Genomic DNA, 23,162 nt, shown 5'->3' with positions numbered 1-23,162 from the left:
CACTAGTCACCCAGTAATCCCACCCATCAGTGGTTAGGGGCAAACATCACTTGAATAATTATCTTACTGAAAGTACTGGGAAGAGGCAGATAAAACCTACTGTATTTTGCAGCTGGATCACTTATGGTCCCTTCCTTAAGTCTTACATGAGAACGAAGCAGTAGTAATGTTCTGTTTAGTAATGCTAATGGTTCCATTCTACAAAGCAAGCTCAACTGGCTTCCCACCTGACCGCACGGAGACAATCCTGTTGACGCCGTCCATGACTGTGAGAGGGTCGTGGCGCCTCTCTGTGGAGCACTGCCGGTCAAACTCCACCCTGAGTCCTTCTGCGCCTGGAGGACAAGCGAACACAAAACACAAAGTAACAACTCCCACTCAACATACCACAGACAAGGCCAAAAGCCACACAGAAGCAGTGAGACTAAAATGATGTGTAACAGCTAATGAAAAGCAAAACTCAGGAAGAACTAACCTCAAAAAATAAGAACCTAAGACTGAGCACCCCTCTCTCCCACCCTGCCTCCCACAAAAGAATTCACCTGGGATGGAAACGCCAGAAGACATTCTCACTTGGCCAACTGGTTTTGTGGTCTCACTTCTGGGCACATTTTCATGCTGCAGCCCCAGCTGTGAGACCACGCTTTATTATCCCGCCCACCCCCATATTTAAAAAGCCATATAAAATCACATGCATCAAGCATTTAGCATTAGATCTAGAGTCTTCTCTGGGACAAATTAGCTTACAAAAGAATCAGTAAAGGGTAGGACTGGGTTATGGTGGAGGGAAGAGGGTGGCAAAATAACTATAAAACCACTCAAAATGATAAAAAAAAAACAGTGATTCCAGGGCTCTTCAAATCAATTAACGGCAAGCAACAAATTGAGAAGTGATTATTTATGGAAAAACCTGCCAAACTTGGGTAGGGAGAGTGAGAGCCTGTGGTGTCCTCGCCTGGGGCTGCTCTACGCAAGCTGGGGCACAGCTCTACCAGGGTGGGACTCTACCTCCTGGGGCTTTATGCTCACTGTGTAGAGCAGGGGAAGTGCCCAGGCAGAGATTCTGGAAGTCAGAGAGTAGGGAGGGCAACTGAGGACACACAGAAAAACTTGCATCTTTGCTGGCCCGGGGACAGGGGTGTGGCTGGGGGGGTGCCAGACCTGAGAACTAGCCAGAACTCTAACAGGAAGATCCTGGAAGTCAGAGAGCAAAGAAGGGCTCAATGAGGATGTCATCAAGGCGTGGATGACACGAGGCACGTGTACTCAGGAAAACGGAAAGAGCTGGGCACACACACACGCACAGGGAAGACTGCCAAAACACTGACTTCCATGCCCTCCTTGCTCCCACCCACACAGAGATCCACCCGCAGAAGGGAACTCAGCAGGCTTGAGCGCCAAACCAAGCAGACATAGAGCAAACCCTAGAAGTCAGGCTAGAAAACAAAAATCAAAATAGAAAAGTGAGCAGGGATCCCAGTGGATATGTGATGTGGGGGAGAGATTTCAGAGAGTAATTCCAGGCATGTTACAAAACAAACACACAAAACAACCAAAGAAAGAAACCCAGTGACAATTACAAATCTTAAAAAAAAGTCAGAATCCAGGTGGCACAATACAATCTAAATGTCCAGTTTTCAATAAAAAATAAATGGGATATGCAAAAACACTGAAAAGTGTGAGCCATACTCAGGAAGAAAATCAGGCAACAGAAACTGACCCCGATGGCCAGATGCTGAACTGAGTAGACAACAACTTCAAAGCAGCTGTAATAAATATGTTCAAAGAGTTCAAGAAACCCAGAGAAAACATGATCACAAAGGAAAATATGGTAACAATGACTCGAAGAAAAAAGTACTAAGAGGAATTCTGGGGGTGGAAAAAGTACAATGACCGAAATGGAACATTCACCAGCTGGACAAAACAGCAGATTTGAAATGGCAGAAAAAAAGAATCATTATACAACTTGAAGACTGTGTAATTTCTATTACTCTAACTGGAGAACAGAAGAAAAAAGATTGAAGATAAATAAAGTCTCATAAACCTGGGAGACAACATCAAGCATACAAACATATGCATAATGGGAATCGCAACCCCCCCAAAAAAGAGGGAAGAGGTTAACAGGGGGGCAGAAGAAGTACTTGAACAGAGATAGCCCCAAATCTCCAGTCTGATGAAAAACATTAATCCACAGTTCCAAAAATTAATAACCCCAAGTAGGAAAACACAAAGAGATCCCCACCCAGACACATTATACTGAAACTGTTGAAAACTAAAGACATGGAGAAAATCAGGAAAGCAAGAGAAAAAGACACATAACATATAAGGGTACAAAATACAGTTAACTCTGACTTCTCTTGAGAAACAATGAACACAAGAAGCCAGTGGGATGACAAATTTAAAGTGATATGAGAGAAAAATGCCTATCAACTAAGAATTCAATCTCCAGCAAAACTATCCTTCAAAAGCGAAGGCAAAATAAAAACATTCCCAAATACACACATACTGAGAGAATCCACTGCCAGCAGACATGATTTAGAAAAACCACTTAAAGTATTTCAGGTTGAAATAAAATGATACTGGATAGTAACTTGAATCCACAGGAAGAAATAAAGAGCACTAAAAATGGGAAAGACATGGATTGAGAAATAAGGTTTTTTTTCTCCTTTTCTTAATATTTTTACAAGGTGAAAGACTGTATAAGGGAGAGCTTAGGAAACTATAGTCCACTGGAGAAATTTGTCCCACTCACCATTTTTACATAGCCTGTGAGCTAAGAACAGTCTGTACATTTTTTAATAGTTGGAAAAAATTCAAAATAATATTTTGTGACATATGAAAGTTGGCCAATCCCTGGCACAATGCGATAATTATTAAATCACATACATATATTTGTAATACATATAGTTACAAATATGTTGTACAGGTCTGCAACATATACAGATACAGTATATACAACAATAACAGCAAAAATGAAGGAAGAGGAAATAGAACTATAATGAAGCAAAGTTGCTGCATTTTACCAGAACTAAAACATTAACCTGACGTAGACTGTGATAAATTATGTATTTTAATCCTCAGAGCAAACACCAATAAAAGTGGTTTAAAATCAACAGAGGAATTTAAATGGTACACTAAAGAAAATTTTGTTTAATATAAAACCAAGCACTGAAGGAGGAACAAAAAAGGATACAAGACACAGAGAACACACACAGCGAAATGGCAGATGTAAATCCAACCACATTGTCTATAACTGTCTTCCTAATCCAGATGTAAATCCAACCAGATCTAAAATTACATTAGATATGAATGGCCTAAGCATCTCAATCAAAAGGCAAAGACTGTAAGGATGGTCCTTAAATATGTTCCAGGTTTAGGCCATTTGTCTTGCTTTGTACTTGCCATCTGCCTTTTCATACCCATGAAAAAGAAAACCGAAGCAAGGATGCAAAGAAATACTACAAACTATAATGCAAAAAAACTGTCTTGAACGACAAGATCTGAAACTACATTTTAAAGGGGCGCAACCCCTTATCTGAGAATATCGCCTATAACAACCAATATGAAAACATATTCTAGTAAAATTACAGAAAGAAAGCACAATTTATAAGGGGGGAAAATAGATTATCATTTTCCCACTTTCACAGGAGAAAAACATATTTAAGGACCAGCAAAGAAGATGACGTGGAGGGGACAGGAGAGAGAGATGGGTAGAGAGGAAGAGAATGTTGTTGGAGAGGTGAACAGGGCTCATGTAAAGTTGCACAGGCCACCATCAAGGGTTTACATCCTATTTTAAGGTTACAGGGGTGTACTGGTGGGTTTTAAGCAGAGTAGCAGTATGTTCTGACTCGTTTAAGAGAATCTCTCTAGATGCCACGTAAGGAGTTGATTCTGGGGGTAGGTGAGAAGTAGAAGGTGAGAAGTAGAAGCAGAACATGTATATTATACTAGTATATGACATCTAGTATAATAAACTAGGTGAGACTAGATGGTTGGACCCAGAATGATCTGGAGTTGGTGATAAATGACCTAATTTGGAATATATTTTTAAAGTAGAAATGATAGGACTTGCCTGGTAGACTGGTTATGAAGTAAAGAGAGAAACAGAAAAGAGGAAGAGGGATACCAGATTTTTGTCTTAGGCAACTGCTGAGTGGAATTATCTTTTGTTTTGTGAATTTCTATGAAAGAGTAAGAGCTCAAAGTTAAAGAAGCTTTTCTGAATGCCATCTCATTCCAAAAGTTTAAGAATACTAGTTTCACATAAAAATGATCAGGATAAAAGTATCAAGGTCAGAAATCCAAGAAAGAGGGGATATATGTATATGTATAGCTGATCCATTTTGTAGTACAGTAGAAACTAACACAATGCTGTAAAGCAACTACTCCAATAAAAATTAATTTAAAAAATGTATCAAGGCCAAATGCAATAAAAAGTTATTGTTATAAAAGAGAGAATAAGAACAGAATAACATCTTCCTACAGACAATGAAAGCAAGCCAGAAAGATGTACCCACAAAACACATGAAAATTAAAATCTATTATTTCAAACCAAGCTCAAAGAAATTAGGAAAATGATACAAGATATGAAAGAACAACATAAATTAGAATTAGGACAACCAAAACACTAAATGAGAAAATAGGGTAAAGAATTTTTTTTTAAAATTCAGAAATGAAAATTAAACTAGAAAGAGCACAGGAGCAAATAAACACAACGAATAATGCTTTGAAACAAACAGAAGGACAAAAGGGGAAAAAAAAGAGATAAAAGGCACTTGAGGGACTTCCCTGGTGGTGCAGTGGTTAAGAATCTGCCTGCCAACGCAGGGAACACGGTTTGAGCCCTGGTCCAGGAAGATCCCACATGCCATGGAGTAACTAAGCCCGCGCACGACAACTACTGAGCCTGCATTCTTAGAGCCCGCGAGCCACAACTACTGAGCCTGGGTGTTGCAACTATTGAAGCCCACCCACCTAGAGCCCATGCTTTACAACAAGAGAAGCCACCATAATGAAAAGGCTGTACACCGCAACGAAGAGTAGCCCCCTGCTCGCCACGACTAGAGAAAGCCCACGTGCAGCAACGAAGACCCAACGCAGACATAAATTAATTAATTAAACTGTTCCTCCAAAACTGTTTTAAAAAAAAGAAAAAAGAAGCACTTGAGAGGGAGTAGCCAACACTGACTCTAAAACAGCGGTCCCCAACCTTTTTGCACCAGGGACCAGTTTCGTGGAAGACAATTCTTCCATGGCCGGGGTTGGGGGTGATGGTTCCCAGCAGATGAAGTTTCGCTTGCTCACCTACCACTCACCTGCTGTGCGCAGTTCCTAACAGGCCTCAGCCCGGGGGACCCCACCCCCACCCCCACCCCTGGCTCTACACGGCATCCAACACAAGAAAACGACCACATATCCATGAAAAAGAAAACTGAAGCTAGGATACAAACAAATACTACAAACTGTAATGCAAAAAAACTGTCTTGAAAGACAAGACCTGAAACTACACTTTAAAGGGGCACAACCCCTTATCTGAGAATATCGCCTTGTAACAACCAATATGAAAACATATTCTAGTAAAATTATGGAAAGAAAGCACAATTTATAAGGGGCGGGGGAACAGATTAGTATTTTCCCAAAAAAGCTAACTTTCAAATTTGGGCACAAACTCTTAGAACAAGCTGACCTCAGTCGGGACTGCCGTCCTCTGAGCCCTGATGAGGAACTGATGAGAGAATGAGCGTCAGACAATCACAATAAGGAAGGAGACAACTAAAACTAAATGCAAATTAAAAGGAAGGAAGCAGAGTATGTAACAGCTATTATGCTCTGGGATATACAGTATAATCATTTAAATAAAGTTACAACAATGAAGAGAGCAAGAAAAAAATTTTGTTAAATATTTTCAGTAATTATGTGCATGTTTGGTAGTATTAGAATTGTATCCTTAGTCTTTTGTGCATGTAGTGTGGGATAAAGCAAATAAGTAATTATGAGATATTCTAATTCTAACATCCCGTGTCTTAGAACCAGGATTTTGGGTATGGAACAAAAGAAACACTGACATAAGAGAAGAGGTTAAAAGTAGAAATCTTGTAGCTCTGAATTTGGCTCTATCATATCATTATGAACTCAAAAGAAAGTCAGTCAGTCAGTCAGTCAGTCTGTCTGACTGTCCACTCATTCATCCTATCTCTGTCCACTGAAAAAATCTAGAAACAATGATAGCCCAGTGATCTGAAATGCTATCTCCACTAAAAGATACCAGGGCAGATTCCAGGTGGAGGGGAGAAACTACATGACAAGCCTAAAGCATCCTGTCATATCAGACTATATGGGAGTCACTGCAAGAGCCAAACTGAAGAGGTTCCTGATGTCTAGAGATGGGATAATCTGAGCTTCCGTAGGATAATAGTCACAGTGGATTAAAGCCCATCATATATGTTTAAAACCATGAGTTCATAATGACATAAAAGAAAAAATAGGTAATTCCTTGGCTGTCCAGTGGTTAGGACTTGACGATTTCACTGCCGTGGGCCTGGGTTCAATCCCTGGTAGGGGAACTAAGATCCCATGAGCTGTGAGGTGCAGCCAAGAAAAGAAAGAAAAAAGAACTGGTCACCTTCAAAGAATGATACGTAACCAGTTCATTCTCTTGAAAATGTAAACAGAAGAAAAGAATCAAGCTTTTATCCTGCCTTTCTTACGCAAACAACCAACCAAAGGAGAGGAAATGTCCCTATATAGAGTATTCTAGCAAATAAATAAGAAAGCAATGGAACGATTAGAATAGCACCATTTTGCAACCTCTAATGGATTTAATGGCCTCAGGCAATGAGCATCAGTAGCGGCTGCCATCACGAAAGGAGAGACAAGCAGATAGCAGGTGCTTCCAGATGCTGGATCACAAATACCAATGGTCTCGCCAAAGGCTGAACTAACTGGGCCTCTGAATCAGGGGAAATCTGCAGAAAGACGGGGCTGGGGAGCAGGTGGAAGTGCAGCAGGAGTGTGCAGGTCAAAGGCCCAGGTTCCTCCATAGGTGAATTGTTGAGAAAAAAGGAGAAAACTGTAGGTCAAAAGAAACTTAAAAGATGGAAATTATTAATTAAGAGAGGTAAGATGACAATGCATGCTTGGGTAATAGAAACTGTCCAGAAACACAAGCCAGGACAGTGTTACTTCAGGGGACACAAGGAGGGCTTCTGTGGACAGGCACAAAAACTCTAGACCTGAGTTTTGGTGACTAAGGCATCCATCTAATAGGCATTAAGCTAAACATTTACTTTGCGTGGTTTTCTTTATCATGCTTTATTTCGCGGGGGGGGGGGGGTCGTTTTTCTAGAAAAGGTGGGAAAAGTGATTCTAAAGCAATTCCGTAGCTTCTTTTCTATAAAACAATGACGGCTGCTTCTACTGATGCAATTGCAGAGATGAAGCTGTTCTACAGGCAGGGATGCCCCATTTCCTCCCTGGGGCCAGCCCTGAGTACCTGGTATCTTCACTGTACCGCTGGAGGAAGTGTCATCAGTGTAGGGATGGCTACTCTCCACCACCACGGGCTGAGAGGACAGGCGGCCACTCTGTGAGTCTGTGGCTACATCCTCCAACTCGGTGACACAGAGCTCCAACAACATATCTGCCACCTGCAGGAGGAAGCGGGGTACAAAGCAGAAGGACATCAGGATGCCCGCCCAATTCAGATCTTTCCATAGGGACGGGGGCAAAGTGGAGGCCTTGGGGGTTTGAGAAATCTAGTTCAAATTAGGGCTCAGTTTCCTCACCTAGAAAATCAAGACAGCACAGAGCTCGCAGAGGTAGCAGCCAGGAGGTGCCTGACACACCCAAAACACCCAGTACATGGCAACTGATGAAATGAAATGCCTGTGATTACAACAGTTTCTCTTTACATCAAGACAAGATTTCTTCTGCCCCAGGAACAAAACTATCAAGTGAAGGAGCAGAAGGTATAAAAAGGACCAAGATCCTAGACGGCACTGGGGGCCAAGCAGGAGGGAAGCAGGAATGGAGAGAAACGACCAAGCTGTCCAGGTTGAACAGCAGCAGACGGCATCTGAAATGAGGGCTACAAATATGAAGACAACTGGGGGTGTCTCTTGACCAAGACGTCTAGGGTCAGCCTCCATACCACATTCTCCCAACAATCCATAATGCTCCAATTTCATTTGAAAATTTTAGTGATTCACACCATTTAAATGGTCAATACTGGTGATTATAAACTCCTTGACTGCTATTTTTAAAAACAAACAAGAATATGCTGTTACAGTAATAACATATTAACCTCCAAATATTTTTAATTTAGAGAAAAATAATCAATCTATTCTGTACTTTTCAGAAATGATTGTTTTTATCTATTTTTCCTCATACTTAGATAATAAACAGATTAGCTTAGCAAACAGCTTTATTAATGACAAACTAAGATCACTGCCATTTAGGTGTTATCATTATAAATTCAAAAGTTTCTCTTTTTTTCTTAAACAGTCCCAAATATCAGGTCAGAGTAGGACATAGGAGTAGCATCTTGCCACTGGCCAGGAAAGTTTGAAGACAATCCCCACCTTTGTTTCTGTCTCCCCTTGAATCTGAGATGCTGACATCATCAAACTTCTAATGCACAGCCCACTAGGGCTCTTCTGGGCTTCAGAACCTTCCTCTGCAAAGCCAGTCAGTCCCCCAGGAGAGGTCAATAAGCTCTGAGGTGAGGGTGACAGAGCGGTCACAGCTGCAGTTCTGTCCTCAGAGCACTCAAGAGTCCACCACCATTTCTCCCACCCACCAGCAACCTGAGTGTCTTTGAGGCAGTAATGACCTCTGAGAGCCTCAGTGTGCTTATCTGTGAACAAAGGGAAAGTCTGTGCTCCGTACTGAGAGAATGCACCAAGAACCAGGCCTGGCAGGTAATGTGTACAAGAAATGCTGGGTATTATTACTTTAAATCCATGTTCTCATTCCACCCTTTCCTTGCACAAATACATTAAACATGTGAAAACATTAATATTTTGCTTACGGCAATTCACCTTGATTTAATCTCTCAGAATTATGCCAAGTAATTTGCCTCAAAAAACTACAAAGTAGGAAACCTATAACTTTTAGTTCTTCCTGAATACAATTAAGAAATTAACAAGCCCCTAAAATACCTACCAAACCATTTACTATGATTTCAAGACCACTTGACCATACTTAAGTACTTTATGGTTTTGGTGGTGGTAATATGGAACTTGGAGAAACACAGATGACCCATCTGCACAGGGCACATGGCATCAGACTCCCTGACACAGCCAGTTCTGAAAAGGCAGAGCAAGGCTGCTGATAAATAAGGGTCCTTAAGGAAGCCCAAGGACTTCAGGACTAACCAATTCTACTTTTAAGATATATTGATATGATACTGACTTTACACCCTAGACTAGCCACATGTGGCTGTTCAGATTTAAATTAATTAAAGTTAAATAAAATGAAAACTTCAGTGCCTCAGGTGCACTAGCTACATTTCAAGTACTCAGTAGCTACATATGGCTGGTGGCTACCACACTGGATGGCTCGGGTACAGAACATCACCACGGCAGAAAGTCCCACAGGACCCAGTACTACCAAATATTAAAATCTATTTTAAATAGTTGATACTTAAAATACTGTGGTATTGGAGCACAGAAACTAGATTAATGGAATAGAAAAAAGTCCATAAAAGTTTAGAATATGATAAAAAGTCCTCTTCAAATCACTAGGGAAAAGATGGATTTATTCAATCAATGATGTTGGGGCAACATGTTCGCCATCTAGGAGGAAGTAAAGTTGAATCCTCACTTTATCCCTTACATCACGATAAATCCCAGGTAGTTCAAAAAGGTAAATATAATAACAGATGAAAACGTAAAAATGATTAGAAGAAACGTGAGAAAGTTTTTTAAACAATGTCATGCTGGTAGCATATTTTCGGTATAATACAAAATCCAAAAGCCATAAATGAAAAAACTGGCAGATCTGACTTCGTAAAAACTAGAAATTTCTAAATTCTAAAATTCTAAAATATCAAAATTACATCAAAAGGCAAACTGGGGAGCAACTGCAGCACAGATGACAGAGAAGGGACTCAACTTTAGCAGGAGCCCTTCAAGCACGAGACAGCATCAGCCCGCCCACCCGCCTGCAGCTCACCTGTGGGTAGGCAGCGCCCATGCCAGACAGCACAGCCGAAAGCACATCCTTGCCCTTGTCCCCAGCCCGGCCGCACACAGAGAGCTTGAGCAGGTCCACCATGACGCGCGTGTCGTCCACAACCAACAGGCTGGTGAACTCATCCAAGGACTGAAGTTCCGGGCCTGACGCTTTATTTTGGCTTTCAACATCCTAAAAAGTCAAACAATTAAAATGAGGAATGATATGTTAAGAGGTAAACAGTCATAAACTCAAAGGATACATGATTACCAATAATGAATAAGGGACTTTCTGAGAATTTAAGACCATGAAATACTAGATTAAGAAATGACAAGCCCCTAAAATCTCCACCGCCCTGCACTATGCTTTCAAGATCGATTACCTATTTCACAAATTACCAATGGCTGTCAAAAGGAATGCCTAAACTATAAAGAGATGACATTTATACTGTGACCAAGTTCATAACAGAGGTACGTTACAAGGGGAGACTTGGAATGAAATCACACCATGTAAAATTACCCCCATAGGGTATGTTTGGGAGTTTTCTATCAACTAAATTTGTACACTATGCTTTTACATATTTTGTCTAGATCCTCTCCATAATTCTTTCTTAGAATCTTATTTAATGGACTTACTGGCATGTAACACATTGTCCATAATCTCTTGCCCCTTACGTTCTTTTAAAAAGAAAATATACAAAGTAAGTGTCTTCTCAACATTCCCCTTGCACCTCCCATTCACAGTATGTTAGATAAAACAAACCACACCTGCGATCATTTACCTCTCTTTCCACATTAGCAGAGGAAAGGAGATGCTTGTTTGCCTGTGGCAGCATCACTGACACCCCCAACCCCGCATGAGGGTGGGGGTGCCCCCCCCGGGAGAGCCACCCCACAGCCTGCCGCCCACCACAAAGGAGCCTCTTGGGGGCTGGCGGTAGGGTCCAGCTTACAGGGGGGAACAGGGAGCCGTCAGAGCTGGGAAATCCCCCAGCTTCTGAGCAACACTGAGACCTGTGCTGAACAGGGGAGCAGCCGGGCCCTTCCCATTCCCCAAGCAGAGTCCAGCTCTCCAGGAGAAGAACAAGGTGCCACAAGTTCCTCTTCTCTTCTCTCTTGCCTTCTGGATTTCAGTGAAACCAGTGCCAATGCTTTTCAGAAACAGAAATGAGCCAGGGGAAGCACAAGCCCCACTTAGGAACCTTAAGGGCAATGTGACGTATCCAATGCGCAAAGTCCATCAATGCTCAAGTTGGCCCTGGAAGCCATAGCTCTCTCGGGCAGGAGCATGGTTTCTCCCTTTAAAGAAATAGACCCTGCTCCTACCTCCGAATGAACACTTAGGGAATCAGTAAGTGAAATTCATCGGAAACGATGACATTCCAGAATCTCACTCACTGAAGACCAGCGAAAGCATCCAGTGGAATATATTAATCATATATAACACCTTTGGTCTTATTTGAAGCAGGATCCAACATTTTTTTGGTGGGGGGTTTAAAAAAAATATAGAGGACAAGTCCAAAGGAAGTGCTAAAAAAATAAAATCACTAGCTGCCTACCCTTGAATAAGCCCAAAACTAACATGAAAATTACTTTGCCATTATTTATGAATCAAACCAAAACTGAAATGATAGGAATTAAGGGCTATACTCTGGATAATACCTATGTCTCATAAATAAGTTGGTTAGAAAGAAATTATACCATCCCTCTTCTAGCTAAAAGCAAAAATTTTGCATAATTCAGATTAATTTCTGCATTAAACCCTCACCCTAGGAGACTGCCAAATATCAGAAGTTGAGTCCAGACACCTAATTTATAAATAGCAATTTCCTCATCACCACAGATGGTTATGACGATTTTCCATAGGACATATTTTCATCAGCAGTAAGAGCATAATATAAATCCAGAGTTCCAGATGTAACTGACAACAACGTGTGTCTGTTCCCAGGGTCGGCCGGCAGGGAAGAGGGTGGGAGCAGGCGCGATGGCCTGGCATGGGGGCACCCGGCGGGCTCGGGAGGGCATCCATGTTGGGGCGCCGCGTGTTAGAGCCAAGGGGAAGATGTCCCTGCTCTGGGCCAGTGGCACTGGGTGCAGGGGTGGGGGAGGTCACAGATCAAGCAGGGTGAGAGGTTATCCCTGCCGAAGGCAGGCTGGTTCTGCGTGCCAGAAGCTGTGCAGGCGACGGGGGGTGTCCGTGTGGGAGAGGAACGACAGCGAAAATGGGAGGGTGGCTACCTAAGGGCAAGTTATTAAACAGTCACTAACAGGAGCCAGGTTTCTCCCTTTCAGAGAAGAGAGTTTCCAACACAGAAAGGGAGGAAAGTAGAATGAATCCTGTGCAGTTACTAGAATTGATGGTATTGCTGCGGTTTCACTATATGTAGATATATAACAAAATAAATATTAATGTGTATAACTTATTGCATGGATGCGCACATGCACACACACGCACACACACGCGCACACACGCTTATTTCCTAGCTCTGCCCAGGAACAGCGGTTGTGAACAGCTGCCCCCTCAAGAGCAGTGAGCACATGAAGGCCCAGATCTTGGCTTCTAAGTACCATTCTCCACTAAAAAGAACCAAGACCTCTTGGAGAAACATCTGATTTCTGTGCTGGAATATAAAACATCTTGTTAAACCTAGAATTTTGTGTTGTGCCAGGAAACAAGGAAATATAAGAATAATCAGAACATGTTAGAACAGAGAAAATTCTACCAAATATTTAAAGAATTAATACCAAACCTTCACAAACTCTTCTAAAAAACAGAAGAGGAAGGAACACAGCCCAACTCATTCCAGGAGACCAGTATTACGCTTTAACCCAAATCAGGAGAAGATATAGGTGCAAAATAGCAAAGCAATCCAACAACATATAAAAGGATTATATACCTAAAATATAGAAAGAGAGTAAGAATAAACCCTGTGGTGTTGGACTGAAAACTAAAGTATTCGTTTGAACCACTCATGGTTTTCATTATATAGGTAAGATGCCAAAGGAGAAATAAATGCTTGTGGGTGTGTGTGTCTGTTTGCTGAGAGGGCCTAAACCAAGGACACCCAGTAGCAATCAGCTTTGCAAGCTCCCAAATCTTGTTTCTAAATTCTCTGATCCACTAAAAGGAACCAGCGCTCCTTGGAGAAATGGCTGATTCCAGGGCGAGGGCAGGGTAGGTGAAAGGTAAGTTTGGAACACTCTATTGTGCTAGAAAGTAAGGAAGTGCTCAAAGAGTTATGGGGACACATCAGAAGGACAAACCAGCTGGAAAGGGCTCCCAATGGCCAAGTCTGGGGCAATTTGGGTGTCAAATGATGTATGTCATTATTTGAGTAAAACAGGATCCCATGAATCTGTACCAATAGACAAACAGATGAGATGAGAAAGGAAAGTTCTCCCTTACAGAAGAACCGCAACAGTGATATTCCAAAAGGAATGATGAAATTTGAAAAATCACCACATGACAACTACCACAGTAATAATGGATCTAGCTAGAATCATCAAGATACTAAAAACTGGTAGGTGAAAATATGACAAGGGATAAGGTAGTAACACAGTCTCAAAGTATCTCCCCATGAATATTTATTAACACACTTTTATTAACTTCCAATAGAGAAATCTGGCAGATACTTTTAACAAAATAGTAAGAATTAACATCACCTGTAATGCAGCAAATTAACAATGCACACATCCCAATGGGATGCACTAAAAAGAACCCTGCATCATTCTTGTGGCGTTTCTGACAAAAACAGGAACTGAAGGATTGTTCCATATTGAAGACCAAAGACACAACACTCAACCCTGGGCTGGGTCCTAGACCTATAAAGGATACTACTGGTACAATGAGCAAAATCTGAATAGGTCTATGGACAGAAAGTAATCCTGGATCAATGGTAATGTCCTGATACTCAGGAAATATGCACTGAAACATTAAGGAGAGTTGGGGATTGTGCCCTACAGCGCTCCCGCCAATGGTTTAGAAACACTAACAACTGGAGAACCTAGGTAGACAGTACCTAGGAGTATATCACATAGTACACAGGCTTATACCATGTTCTATTTCTATGAACTACTTCTGCAACTTCTGTGTACATTTAAGATTATTTCAAAATAAAATGTTAAAGAAGAAAGCCCCTTGACCTCTTTGGTTTTGGTCATGGTTTCTGCAATGATGCTGGCAGCTCCTGGGTCATCTGTTACTGGGATAAATGGCCGAGAAGAAGCTGAGGAAGCAGATGGGGTCACTGCGGAGGGGGTCACAGCATCCTCAGAAGAGACGATCTAAAATGAAGAAGAAAAGGAGAAACTTGGCAACATGGCACACTTCCCATCCAACTCCAAAAGCCTTACTCCTTGGGCCACCTGGAATATACCAGATTTTATAGAGGTAACAAGGCACACACCACAAGCTACCACCTCCAGTGGGTTCTGGGACAGCCCTGCAAAATCAACCATATTCATATTCCCAGGAGAACCTATTAATAGTCACAACAGGTCACATGAAAACAACTAAAATGAGCTCCCATTTCTTCAAGTTGGATTTTTCCCTGAAATAAGTTACAAAAATCTTTAGCTTTTGGAGCTTTCACGTTTCAGAACTTCAGATAAACAACTGTGCACTTGCATTTAGCAACTTTTTAAAAGAATAATCTGTTTCCACCTACACACGAAAAAGGCTCCTTTTTTTTTTTTGCGGTACGCAGGCCTCTCACTGTTGTGGCCTCTCCCGTTGCGGAGCGCAGGCTCCGGACGTGCAGGCTCAGCGGCCATGGCTCACGGGCCCAGCCGCCCCACGGCATGTGGGATCTTCGCGGACCGGGGCACGAACCCGTGTCCCCCGCATCGGCAGGCGGACTCTCAACCACTGCGCCACCAGGGAAGCCCCCAAAAAGGCTCCTTTTTAAAAAAAAATATTTATTTATTTGGCTGTGCCGGGACTTAGTTGCAGCACGCGGGATCTTCGTCGCCGCATGAAGGATCTTTTTAGTTGCGGCAGGCGAGTTGTGTCATGCGAGCTCTTAGTTGCAGCATGCGTGTGGGATCTAGTTCCCTGACCAGGGATCGAACCCAGGCCCCCGTGCATTGGGAGCATGGAGTCTTAGTCACTGGACCACCAGGGAAGTTCCAAGGCTCCTTTTGCAAACAGAATATTTCCTAATTCAAGCCAAAAATCACAGCAGTAGGCACAAAAACACTCTGAATTAAGTGAAAGAATGACATACTTTACTAGATACAAATTAGCTACCTTTTCCTTTCTGATCAAATATTGCTTTATTGCTTTACCATTTATTTTTACCTCTCCTTTCTTTTCTTGCCATGGATTTGGACTCAGTCTGTCTTCAATATCAACAGCCAGCACACACTCCTCTCCATTCATGGGACTGGCCATGGCAGACACATCAGAAGTGGGTGCTGAGGAAGAGAACGAGGGACACTCCACCAGGGCAACCATGCCAGCTGGCATCAGGGCCCCGACCACGGCGTCTCTGTCAGGAGAGAAAGCCAGACCTGCAGTGAGCTGCCATTCACCTCTGCAGAAAGGAAGAGTCAGGGGGCAGGACAAGCGCTTATTGAAGGACCCCCTCATTTTTATAAGATAAGTATAAAAAGAGTTTTAGAAAAATACTGAATGTTATTACTATCCGTCGGCTAAAAGCTAAAATACTTACTCCTGATCTTATTTATTGAATGACCACAGTGATGACAGGTGAAAAAGTGCCAACATAAATATCAGCCTCTGTATTTCCCTGAGAAATCTTCTTGGTTTGTTCAAGCCTGAGGGTAATTTTGTGTTTACTGAAGGCCAAATACCAAAGGTGCCTCACACAAGACAGCAAGGACTGAATGTCCTCTCAACAATAAGTCAGCCTTTGGTCTAAACTAATGTTCCTGTGTAAGTATTAATTTCTATTCATCAGATCCATAACCATGATACACTGATGGCTGGGGCACTTATTCAGGTTGTGAGAAAACAGCAGCAAAACGGTGGAAAACACAGCACTACCAAAACTGCCTTATCAAAAGTGAAGGAGATGACAGGTGTCTTGAACATTACTGTATATTATTAACAACTGATTCTTCCTCTCATCCCCCAAAATATGTTTAAAGTTTATTGGCCATAAAAAATAATGAAAATGTTCTTTAACTTGATTTTCTAATTCATATTTCAACCTCCATTAAAGAAAGCACAGATACCATCATTCACCATCAAAGGGTGTATGACCCAGAACTCACAGTATTTAAAAACAATACACACAACATTTTCCATCAAAAAACTACAAAAACCCAAAGCTTACATAGCTGTGGGATTTCAAAAGTTAGCAAACGAGCCTACCTGGCATACATGATTTGCAGTGCTGTAAGTATATGAGATAAGGCCTGCTGTTTGGCCAGATTTCCATCTAATGACAGGAGAATCTTGGCAAGAGAGGGGCGATTTGGTTTAGAATTATTTGCACCACTGACTTTATTACTGGTAGCAGAGGAGTCAGCATCAGAAGGCACACCTGAAAAAGGAAAATAAAATTTGGGTTCAATTGTTAAGATCACAGTTTGCTCTGTTTCTATCATTTGACCTTTCAGTTTAGTTCCAAGACACACTGCAATCTGCATTTTGCTATTTCACAAATTAAATATTAGTTTCATTAATGGTCTTTCAGAGTTTAAAAAAAATTATCTATACTTATCTAAAGAAGCTATTTTCAGCAAAGGTTCACTGTAAATGCAAACAGATATAAATACTTTTGCAAAATACACTTACAACAATTTACGCTATACATAAGTAAGCTTTGAAAATACAATAACTATCTGTATTTACTTATCATTGAAATGTAAAACAAAAAATAATCCAAAACAATGGTGAGAAGACAAGATGTTCACCATATACAGTCTTAGTGGACACATGTTCCAGCTCACTGCCCTGAGACTTCCCAGGCCTCAGCAGAGGGAGAGAACCAGGTGGAGCTCAGTGGTCTCTGCGAGCAGAGGAGGTAGAGCTCAGAGCCAGGGAGTCCAACGTGGCCAAAGTTCACAGGACAGGACGAGAGGAGAAAGTTGCCCAGAGAGTGCCCTGGAGATGTGCAGGTGCTCTCACTCACCCAGCTAAGGATGCAGCAGAAGCTGATGGGTGCCTACATAAAAGGGCACTGCCCAAAGCCAAAGAAAGAACTGCATGAAAGGACTGGAGACCCAGCACAGAGGCTGGGAGAAAATGGAGGGCCCAACTAGTGCCTGCTCCCATCTGCCAAATGGGAAGACCTCGTAATTCACAAGACACTGAGTAGAATACTCAGTGGGGAAATAATTAGCCCCAGGCTAATATCAGGTCTGAATCCACTTAACAAATCCAAAACCAAGACCCAAAAAGATCAAACTGTTTGAGAGTAACTTAACTGTACCTAAGCTCAAGAAGATTTATACACACACAAAAATCTCCAGCAACATTCAGGTTAAAATTCACACTGTATGGCATCCACCTAAAAGTTACCCAGTGGGCAGAAAGGCAGGAAAATACCACTCAATTCGGAAATAAGAAGAAAAATCAATTGAGCTAAACAATCCAGAACTAACACAGATATTACAATCAGCAGACAGGTTAAAACACTTATTATAGCTCTATTCCATATGTTCAAAAGAGAACCAGAGACGTGAAAGATATAAAAATGCCCAAATCAAATTTCGAGAGAGGTAGCTAGGATGTCTGAGATTTAAACAGTTTGGTAACATTAACAGCACATTAGAAAATGAAGAAAAGACAAGTGAATTTGGAGACATAGCAATAGAAGCTATCCAAAATGAAACACAGAAAAGGAAGTTAAAAAATGAACAATGTCATTTATCTGTGGAACAACTTCAAGAGACCTAATATACATAGAACTAAACCTCCCAAAGAGGAGAAAGAAAGGTACAGGAAAGAATTTTTTTGTGAAGAATAGTAACTGAAAAATTTCCAAATTTGTTGAAAATTAGAAACCCAAAGATCCAAGAAGCACAATGACCCACAAGCACATGAACCATGAAGATAAAAACCATGGAAATAAAGAGAAAATCCTAAAAGTAGTCTGAGATAAAAGATGTTACGTACAGAGTTCCGGCAGAGAGCACGGTGAGAAGCGGATCGTGGCCTTCTAGCCTGGGGCCCTCCAGGCCCTCCGACGTCTGGTCGGCAGGTGAACTGGGGGGCCCCCGGGACAGGCTCAGGCTGTGTCTTGCCGAGCCCCAGAGCCCTCACCGCAGCCGCCCACTGGCAGTGCCCGAGCCCGGAAGCAGCAACGAACTGCTCCCCCACCCCCACCTCCTTGACCTAATGGCGGCGGCCCCTCGGAGCCCAGATCCCGCCCACCGCCGGGTCTCTTGACCCCACGCTGCAGGGGTTAGGCGAAGCCTCCGGCAGGCCACCAAGGACATGATGCCTTTGGGCGTCGGGCGTGGCAGGGCGAGAAGAATGACGGCCACTGGAACACTGAGGAGGGCCGTTAGAGCCTCGAGGGCCCGGGAAGGGTGGTCTACGTGGAGGCCAGCTCAGCCACCCTTAGGCCTTGGAGCCCATGCGGATCCGAGACCTGAGGTGACCTCTCTGCCCCAGTTGGACGAGACCTCACCTCGTCCGGACAACGACAGACAAAGGCCTGAACGGGCCCGGAAGGTGTGCGGAGCCCCGATCGACGACGGGTGGAAAGTTAGCGGGTCATCGGGCGGTTGGTCGTCGTTCTACCAAGACCTCGATGTCGGAAGACAGAAATGGTAGAATCACGTACCACGTGCCGCCAATAGGAAGTGCCCGCCACCCTTCGGGAAGATTTACTGGCCGTTTATATAAGGCCTGTGTATATAATATGAAAAAGCTGCTCTCAACTTTCCCCCCAACCTTTGGAAAGAAAACTTTTCTCTACATATAGGCCTTCTAGATGTGAAGAGGTTGCCGACGTATTATAGAGTTAAAGTCACATGTCTTGTAAATGCCATTTGTTTCTTTAAAAAAACCGTATAAAAGAAACGTCTTCTGGAAATGACTTTTCGAAATGGAGTTGTTTGACCGCCTCTAGAGGCGACATCAGGAGCCACAGAGGACCACGTCTGTTCAGTGGGTTAGAGGACATGGAATGGAAGACGTTGAGGAGGAAGAAAAGAAGGTTCTGTGCCAGACTGGTCACAGTTAGAAGACATTTGCGTATTAGAACCATTGTTTTGTGTCTGCATTTTACTCCTTACTACTGTATGTGTAGTTGACAGTAAGTACTTTTTTGAAATATCTAGTCTTTCTAGATCTTCTAAACTGCCTGATGTATGTTCAAAGTAGAGGTAGTAAAAAGACATTTTGTAAATATCATTTTGTTAAAATTCGTATGAAATGTTGCTTTGGGGGGGAGGGGTGGCCAAACCACTTTTTTGAACAGTACGCAGTATGTACTGTGTTTGTTTGTGCACTGGTTCAAGGTCGGGGGGAGGAGAAGGAAGTGCAAAGAGCTCTGTGCCAGTGTGTTTATAGTGAAGCAAGATTAACCATTGTCTTTTTTATATTCCTGCATTTGGTTTCACTTTGCTGTGTATATAGTGTATATAATGGAGAAATGAGTCCTAATTTACAACATCTAGTCTTTCTAGATGTTAAGGAGGTTGCCAGTGTATGACAAAAATAGAGTTAGTAAATAATACATTTTGTACATTTTGTGTTAAAATTTCTAGGAAAGGTTGTCTTCTGAAAATTTGAGCATGATAGACCTCTGGGTTGGTGGAGGGGGGAGAGAGAGAAGGGGGTTGGTCTTAGAATGGCTAGAATGCTGGTATTTTGAAGACAGTTTCAGATTATAACTGTTACATGTGTGCAGTTCATTCAGCACTGCTTTGTATATAGTGGACAAATTAAGTCCTTATTTGAAACATCTAGTCCATCTAGATGTTTAGAAGTGCCCAACGTATGTTAAATGTAGAGGTAGTAAAATATCACTTTGTAAATATCTTTTTGCTAAAATTCACAGGAAGTACTGTCTTTGGGAATGTTAAATGTTAAACCAGCTCTCTGAGCAGTATACTATTGTCTATACTTGTTCAGTGATTTGGAGGAGGGAGGGAAAGAATTGCAAAAGGTAATATGCTAGTGTGTTCATATCTGGACATTTTCAGACAAAACCATTTTTTGTATGTTCATTTTGTTTTGCTGTGTATATAGTGTATATAATGGACAAATTGAGTCCTGGTTTTGCAACATCTAGTCTCTAGATGTTAAAGCGGTTGCCAGTGTATGACAAAGTAGTAAAATGAGCACATTTTGTATACTTTATTGAAATTCATAGGAAAGCTTGTCTTCTTTAAATGACTTTTGGATATGAATTTGTTCAACCACCTCTAAGCATTACATATGCATGTACTTGTCCACTGGATTGGCGGTGGAGAGAAGGAAGTGAGGGAGGAAATGGTTCAGGCCAAAATGGTCATATTTAGAAGATACCTCAGATTATAACCATTGTTACATGTGTGCAATTTTATTTAACAGTGCTGTGTACATAGTGGACAAGTAAGTTCTTATATGAAATATCTATTCTTTCTAGATGTTTAGAAGTGCTTGATGTATTTAAAAGTAGTTTTAGTAGACTAATGCTTCTTGTAAATAGCTTTTAAAAACTGATGGGAAATACTGTCTTTGGAAATGGAATTGTTAAACCTCCTCTCTGAACAGTATACTCTGTGCTTGTTCATTGGGTTTAGGGAGGTGGGAGGGAAGATTGCAAAAGATGTTTTGCTAGCAGGTACTAGAACATTTCAACTTATCCATTGCTCTATATGTTTCATGCATTTTGTTTAACTTTACTGTATATATTTTGTATATACTGGACCAGTGGGTCCCAATTTTATAATATCTAGTCTCTAGATATTAAAGATGTTGCCAATGTATGACAAAAGTAGAGTTAGTAAACTAACACATTTTGTACACTTTGTGTTAAAATTCATTGAAAGGCTGTCTTCTGAAAAGGGCCTTTGGAAGTGAAATTGTAAATCACATCTAAGTGACACCTGTGCCTGTACTTGCCCAATGTTGGATGGATGGCAGAAAGGAGGTACTGGGAGAAATGAAGTGTTCTAGATTAGGATGTCCCTATGTAGAAGACACTTTCAGATCTAACTATTGTTACATGTGTGTAGTTTATTCAACACTACTGTGTATATAGTGGACAAACTTAAGTCCTTAATTGAAACATCTACTCTTTCTAGATGTTTAGAAGTGAACAACGTATGTTAAAAGTAGAGGTAGTGAAGTAACATATTTTGTAGATATATCCTTTTGTTAAAATTCATATGAAATACTGTCTTTTAGAAATGGAGTGATCAAAATGATCAAACCACCTCTCTGAGCAGTACACATTATTTTATTTGTGCTGGTTCAGGGAGAAGAAAGCGTAAAGGGCTTTATACCAAGACTAACCATTGTCTGGTGTGTCTCTGCGTTTTGTTTTACTTGGCTGTGTACATAGTGTACATAAAGGACAGAGGGTCCAAATTTACAACATCTAGTCTTCCTAGATGTTAAAGAGGTTGCCAGTGTATGAAAAAAATAGCCGATAAATACATTGTGTACACTTTGTGTTAAAATTCATAGGAAAGACTTCTGAAAACAACTGGAAGAAGTAAAATTATTAAAATCCCCTCTAAGCATTACAGATGCTTATTATTCTTGTCCACTGGGTTGACAGAGATGAGAAGGGGAAGCTAGACTTCTAGGCCAGAGTGTTCCTGTTTAGGAGACACTTTGTGACTATAGCCTTTGTGTGCAGTTTCTTCAGTGCTACTACGTGTATACATTGTGGACAAAATTAAATCTGTATTTGAAACATCTAATCTTTCTAGATGTGTAAAAGTGCATAACATATGTCGAAAACAGAGAGTTAAAAGTAACACCTTTAAAGTATTTTTTTCCTGTTAATTCATAGGAATGGTTGTATTGGGGGAGTGGAAATTGTTAAACTTGAGTCTTGGAGAGTAAGCTGACTCACTGGGTGGGGAGGTGGGGAGCGGACAGGGAAGGAAGTACAGAGAAGGGATCTGTGCCCATGAGTCTTTAGACAAGTTCAGATTGTCTAACCATTGTTCTACTTGTGTGTTTTAGTTAATATTGCTGTGTATTAAAGAATAAGCAAGTCCTAATACCCAAAGTATATTAAAAGTAGAGGGAGTAAAATAACCCCTTAATAAATGCCCTTTTGTTGGTTTTTAGGAAGGGCTGTGTCTTCTGGGAGCGTCTACATTAATCCACCTCTTGGAGCTAGATATAGTCCTGTACTTAGTCGCTGATATGCTGGAGGAGGGGTAAGAGGAAGGGTGAAGGGAAGGGCTCTTAGCTAATATCTCCATATCTAGAAGACAGTTTTAGGTTATAACCATAGGTCTAAATGTGCATTTTTGTAAAGTACCAATGCTTATTATGGACAAGGTTCATTCATTATTTTGCAACATCTAGGCTTTTTAGGAGTCCTGAGGTGACAATGTATGATAAAAAGTAGAGCTAGCAAATTAACCAATTTGTAAATATCTTTGTTATAATTGGTAAAAAAGTAGCATCTTGGACATGGAATTGTTAAACCATCTGAGAAATGTACACCAGGACTTGTTCATTAGGTTGGCAGCAGAGGGGCAGAAGGAAGTATAAAAGGGAGGGAAGTATGTGGATGTGTTCCTTTTTATATTTTGATGATAACCATTGATGGTGTGTGCATCTCTTAGCTGTACTATAGGAATACATTGTTAAGTAATTCAGTGGAAACATACCTCCTTGCTAATACTTTAATAGTTTAGATCAGATAATGAATCCTCTTAAGAGCATTATACTTTGGGTACTCTGTTGCTTTATATCTCATTTTTTAATTGAACATTAAGGGAATGTAGTATTTTAATCATAACTCTGCCAATATCTTAATCTAGAGGCCTGTTGCCATTTTTGCCTTTTCTGAAGTTTTTGTCGCCAAGAAAGGATTACATTTTTTTTCCTTCCAG

At 41.4% G+C, this 23,162-nt stretch overlaps 1 protein-coding gene across 9 annotated transcripts in view; it reads right to left on the bottom strand.

Moving 5' to 3' along the window:
* Window positions 1-23,162, bottom strand: part of HERC2 (HECT and RLD domain containing E3 ubiquitin protein ligase 2) — a 230,679-nt gene that overhangs the window by 36,849 nt on the left and 170,668 nt on the right. For 8 of the 9 annotated variants that reach the window (XM_033400202.2, XM_004276886.4, XM_049712567.1 and 5 more), the window contains 6 exons: window positions 16,513-16,684; window positions 15,475-15,664; window positions 14,319-14,459; window positions 10,177-10,368; window positions 7,496-7,649; window positions 228-335 (listed from right to left, as the gene is read on the bottom strand). In XM_033400202.2, coding sequence (XP_033256093.2) covers window positions 228-335; window positions 7,496-7,649; window positions 10,177-10,368; window positions 14,319-14,459; window positions 15,475-15,664; window positions 16,513-16,684 — 957 coding nt within the window. The remainder of the gene's footprint in view (window positions 1-227; window positions 336-7,495; window positions 7,650-10,176; window positions 10,369-14,318; window positions 14,460-15,474; window positions 15,665-16,512; window positions 16,685-23,162) is intronic. The other variant, XM_049712569.1, reaches the window with a different exon arrangement.

Source organism: Orcinus orca, chromosome 7 (assembly GCF_937001465.1).
Source record: "Orcinus orca chromosome 7, mOrcOrc1.1, whole genome shotgun sequence".
NCBI lineage: Eukaryota > Metazoa > Chordata > Mammalia > Artiodactyla > Delphinidae > Orcinus > Orcinus orca.
This window is presented reverse-complemented; position numbering and strand designations above follow the sequence as displayed.